The following is a 5,352-nucleotide window of genomic DNA, read 5'->3' as shown; positions in this document are numbered from 1 at the left end:
ATCTTGTTCTTTTTCTTCAAACAAATTCAATTGGATATAGATGGCTAATTCCAGAAGACGTCACCTTCAAAATTAAGGATAAAAAAGAAAAGATTGACTCTGTTCTGAAAGCGAGAGAATTTTTAAGAGTCCAGCTGGGAGGGCCAGAGGAGGAAGAAAAAGAAGGGGACAGCAAGTCCAGTGGTGAGCTGGACTCGGGTTCTTCCGATGCTTTGGGGTATTTCCTGATATCAGTTAAATTTAAGATGTGGGAAAAGTTAACAGACTATGTGACTCAGTTTGTAATGAGATTAATATGATTAAGACTAGATGTGTATTTAAACTGATTAGAAGATCTCCTCTCTTGGGTTTTTAGTCAGTAGTGGGTATCTTTTCTTTATCCCCTTAAATGTAGTCCCCTTCCTTATTTCTGTTATAGTTTGTAGTTTTAATAAAAATGCAATAAAAAATTCCCCATTGGGGAGCAAAAAAACCCCAAACAGCAGCCATTCCACAAGCAAAAAAACCCCAAACAGCAGCCATTCCACAAAAGCCAGTATGGTGTAGTTGGCAGTTTTAGACTAGGGCTTGGGAGACCCAGGTTCAAATCTCCACTCTTCTAATGTGCTCACTTAGTGACCTTAGGCCAGTTAAACATTCTCAATGCAACCTTACCTCACAGTGTTGTTGTGAAGGTGAAATGGGGGAGAGAAGAATGAGATAATTCACTTTGGGTCCCCATTGTGGAGAAAGGCAGGGTATAAATGAAGTAAATAAATAATAAATATAGCTGAACATAGGGGGGCAAGATAAAAGGTTGGTTGGTGCATGGGAAACAGAGAAAGTTGAGGGTGTGGAGCCTGCCAGAAATAGGAAAAGAGGAAATAGTATGAGCAGGGGATACAGAGGAGTCGTTGCAAGTTCTCCACCACACAATGGGGCCAGGTCCAGCCCAGTACTCAGAACTGTGCAGAATTTTCCCAGGGGGAAGCTTGCTGGAGGAAAAGCTGAAGACAGGGGGCAGATAAACATAGGCTGGCAGGTAGATGGAAAAGAGAGAAGGTAAGCAGGAAAAGGAGAGAGAGTGGGGGACTTTCAGGGAGGGGAAAGAGGAAATAGTGAGGTGAAGGGAAAATGAGATGCCCTCACAAGTCCTTGCAGGTCTCTCATGTTTTAAAGTCGCTTCCATTCCTCTTTAGGAATTACTTCCTACTTACTTTGCAAAGCCCATGCATTCCTGAGTAGATCCTTAACCAGTTCTCGTTCTGTGGGTGGAATGTTTTAGTTTACAGCTTTTCTCCCTGCAGATCATAATCATGCACTCGCAAATCTATGATAATGCAAAAGAAAAGAACATCAATGAGGAATCACTTTGGCTGCCAAGAGAAAAGCAGTAATTACAGCTAATTAAGGATCCATTCAGGAATGCTGTGGCCAACCTGAGATAGTAGGAAGCAATCAAAGAGAAGCAAACATAGTCACAATTTGAAAGAAAAGGGGGAAAGTGATACTTAAAGAATCTATTGTAGGGAGAAGCTAACACATAGTAGGCCGTTGCTCATGAGGGCTATTTTTATATGGGGAATACAGCATTATATTAAATGCAGTGCACAATCCCAGACTCAGTTCTGCTGGCTGCTAATTACAGAAAGCCATCCTTCAGTGGCTATTAAAAAAACCTCAGCATGGAACCAGTCCAGGCCTTCAAGGACCTTCAGTCCTTACTATTTCACTTTTGTTCATTTCTCCCCTCTTCTTTAATGTTTCAAAACTAATTGTGAGGCAAAGCACCCCTAGCCTCCCCTCAAGGGTTAATGTGAACAGTAATGGCCATCCATCTTACAGGTGTTACTAATTGGCCTCTTAGCCTACACGCTCTTGTCATCTTCAAGGCCAGGGATGGAACTCTGGTGATTAGCTTCTCTTGAGAACCTGTGGTCTGTGTGATGGGAGGGGAGAGCCAGGGGTGATGAGGTAATCTTCTAGAGGCTTCTCCTGAAAACACATCCTGATTGGCTGTCATCCTCAACTGGTGTTGCTGGGCCCAAAAAGCTATAACTGAGCTAAGGCCCTGAAGAAGAGGACTAGTTGAGTTTTTGACAGACTAAAGGCCTGAACTATGACCTGCTTGAATTGCAAGCAACAGTCGAGAATGCTTCAGCTCTGGCCTTTGGCTCTTGATTTTAAGGTTTGTGCCATCTAACGTAAATTCTAAAAAGTGTTAGTCAGGCTAGCTTTTTCCTGCTGCATGACTTTAGAGTAATGTGTTGGCTATAGAATAAACTTTTGTATTGCCAGAAATTGAAATAAACTTTATTTTAAAAAATTTTCTTAATTAAACTGTCTGGTTACTTGTGTACATCTGCCCTGGGAACCCACATAGGTTCAGCCTGGAACTCCTTGACAGCCATCACAATATCGATTAATCTCTTTTTATTTTGTTACATCTGATTGCAGATTATCTTAGTTTAGCCACATGTGTGCAGCTGTACTCCTAGTTGCTGTGGAGATGATGAAATGCTGATAAAACTTTTCTTTTCAGCTGTTGGTGGCAAATAAAATAGCCCGTGCCATCGCAGACAACCACTGGAACCGCTATCGAGCTGGCCCTTCAGCAAAAACAATATGTACGTACCTGCAGAGTATGGTAAGAATGCAAGATGTGTTTATGAATAGGCCATGGACAAGGGGCTAAAGATATGGTTTTGGCTAATGAATGTTTCTGATTTCCCCCCATAGATTTAGCCCCAGGAGGATCAGATGACTGGGCATATGACCTTGGGATTAAGTACTCTTTCACTTTTGAACTTCAGGACAAAGGGAGATACGGATTCTTGCTTCCTCAGAGACTCATTAAACCAACTTGTTCCGAAGCACTCACGGGGATCAAAATAATAGCTTCCCATATTTCCGACAATCTGTGAGCCCCCCGAGTTCCATTTCACAGGACAGCAGCTGGAGAGCCTGGTTGGAGGTGCTTGGTATTTTAATGTCAATAAAAGCAAAATTTATTTTTGTGCCCTTCTCTGTCTTTTATTACAAGGCTAATTAGTAGGGCTGGTACTTTGTAATTCGGATAAATTGTCAGGGCAGCTTTATAACCAACTCTGAAATGCAGATTGTCAGATTTCTCCATCCCTTGAAAATATCTATCCCGCCTTTCCATAAAGCTCAAGACAGCATAAGACTCACTAAGACAATAACATCACACCAATATCATTAAAAAGCAATACGTCATAGTATACGAGGCACTGAATTAGTATACGAGGGACTGAATTAGAGGCATCCAGCATAGATAGGCTTGCCAGGTCCACTTTGCTCGCTGGTGGGGGGTGGGGCGACGTCACCACATGCAACATCCCCAGCATGATGATGTCATGTGGAAGTGACATCATCACACCGGGGATGTTACGTGGCAACACTCTGGTATTTGGGGCAAAACTCTATGGTTACCATAGAGTTTTGCCCCAAATACCAGAGTGTCACCACATTGCATCCCTGGCATGATGATGTCATTTCCATGTGACACGATCATGCCAGGGATGTTGCACCACGTGGTGCCTGTTGGGGGTGGGGCTTCCCCCACTGGCTGGCGGCGGGCAGAAGCTCACCAAATCGGGTTCCCTCACTACCACCTGGAGGCTGGCAATCCTAAGCATAGAGAGCCAATATCAGTTTCTAGAAACCATAATTCGATATCAGTAAAAAGCCCTGTGAAGAAGCATGATTGCGCAGTTACTGAATGACACCGACAGAGGTGCCTTACACACTTCTACTGGCAGACGGTTCCACAAGGTAGGGCCAACCGTGGAGAAAGCTCATGAGCTAGCTGCAGAGGAGGAAGGGCAAACCATATATGATGACCTGATGGGTGTGCTGCACCTCACGAGGAGGACTAATTAGCAGGGAATTGATACCCCCGAGACTGTCATCCCAGGGAACCCCCCCCCTTTCCCTGTATATTGTGAATCTTCTTTTGTACACATGTAACACCTGAATGTGGGTCTTGAAATAATAGAAGGAACTTGAATTAAACTTATCAACAGGCACTGAGAGTCATGCCAAGGAGAGAAGGCACGCAGGGCATCTCCTCTGTCAGTAAATCCACCCTAAGAGGGATTCAACTGAGGGCCATTTCCTACAAGGATCTCAGAGCCACTTCCCAGGTAATTTGATCTAACTAACGGACAGATTTCCCAAACAATAAGCAATGGGCTGGTTCCAGCAATTTCCTTCCTATCTAAAGGACCAGATGGGAAGATCTCAGCGCTTCCCCAATCAGGACAAGTACTGAACCACAGATGTGAACAAATCTAATTTCCAAATCTCCCCAAGGGAATATTTTTGATATTCACCATGCAGAAGGGGGAAAACTCCCCTCCACAATATAGACAAAGGATTTTTAAAGGCTTGCTCATCCTCCAGAGATTGTGTTTTCATTACCACCACAGTCCAATGCCAACACCCCTTCCCCATCTCATCTCAGGAAAAAAGGGTATAAAAAGTTACACCCTTCCTTGTATCTGAAATGAGCAGTGATTCACGAAAGCTCATACCCTGCCACGTATTTTGTTAGTATTTAAGCTGCTACTGGACTCTTGCTCCCCCCCCCCCTAATTTTAGTAGTCAGTTTTGGACTCATCCTGTTATTCCTATCTCACGGTTGGCTCCACACACTTGCCCCTGCACCTCCTTCCCCTGTCTGGTCGACTTCACCTCCCATAGCAGCTTCTTTTCTAGGACAACCCCGTTTCCCCATTTCTTCTCAGACAAGCGCCTACATCTTACTGTCTTTTAATCGGCTTATTTCCCCTCACAATCACTTCTAGGGAAAGGTTTTTGTGCTGTCATACACTGTGTAACGTTTACTTGTTGCTACCGCTCTGCCTTACTATACAGATCAATTTGATTTCTCTTTCCATTTGTAAAATAAAAACCCTGTTTGTTTAAGAGTCTTTCCCCCCTCATTTTTCTGAGTGTTGATCTGAATCTGGATATACATAGGCTAATAATCTCAAGTTTGGGGGGCTTAGTTTTTGTTGTTGTCAGGTCACAGCTGACTTATTGAAACCCCCATGTGGTTTTCTAGGCAAGAGACGGTCCGTTTAGTCCGCTTTCGGCATGCTTCAGTAACGGATTTTATATCCACATTCACAAACCCAACACCTGCGCACTGTCCCCAGCTGTTGCTTTCTGGCTCAAACCCCCTTTAAAACAGTATTTTGTTACCAGGTCCCCAAGTGGTGTTTTCCTGATTCTCCAGTTCTAGCTGCACTTTTCTGACGTCTGATCGTTCCTGCGGTGTCGATCACTTCCGGTTTAAACCCCCTTCCCACTCGAAAGCTGCCCGAGGCTTCCACTTTTTGCCCGCCA

At 43.9% G+C, this 5,352-nt stretch overlaps 1 protein-coding gene across 1 annotated transcript in view; it reads left to right on the top strand.

Annotated features, from left to right (window-relative positions):
* The window catches only part of CPB2 (carboxypeptidase B2), a 26,248-nt gene extending 23,344 nt beyond the window's left edge, over positions 1-2,904 (top strand). Inside the window, exons 11-12 of the mRNA XM_015411005.1 lie at positions 2,522-2,606; positions 2,719-2,904. Coding sequence (XP_015266491.1) covers positions 2,522-2,606; positions 2,719-2,903 — 270 coding nt within the window. The 3' untranslated portion in view covers position 2,904. The remainder of the gene's footprint in view (positions 1-2,521; positions 2,607-2,718) is intronic.
* The last annotated feature ends 2,448 nt before the right edge of the window (positions 2,905-5,352 follow it).

This window comes from Gekko japonicus, unplaced genomic scaffold (assembly GCF_001447785.1).
Source record: "Gekko japonicus isolate JY-2015 unplaced genomic scaffold, Gekko_japonicus_V1.1 scaffold428, whole genome shotgun sequence".
NCBI classification, from domain to species: domain Eukaryota; kingdom Metazoa; phylum Chordata; class Lepidosauria; order Squamata; family Gekkonidae; genus Gekko; species Gekko japonicus.
Note: the sequence above shows the minus strand (reverse complement) of the source record. Positions and strands in the feature narration are given on the sequence as shown.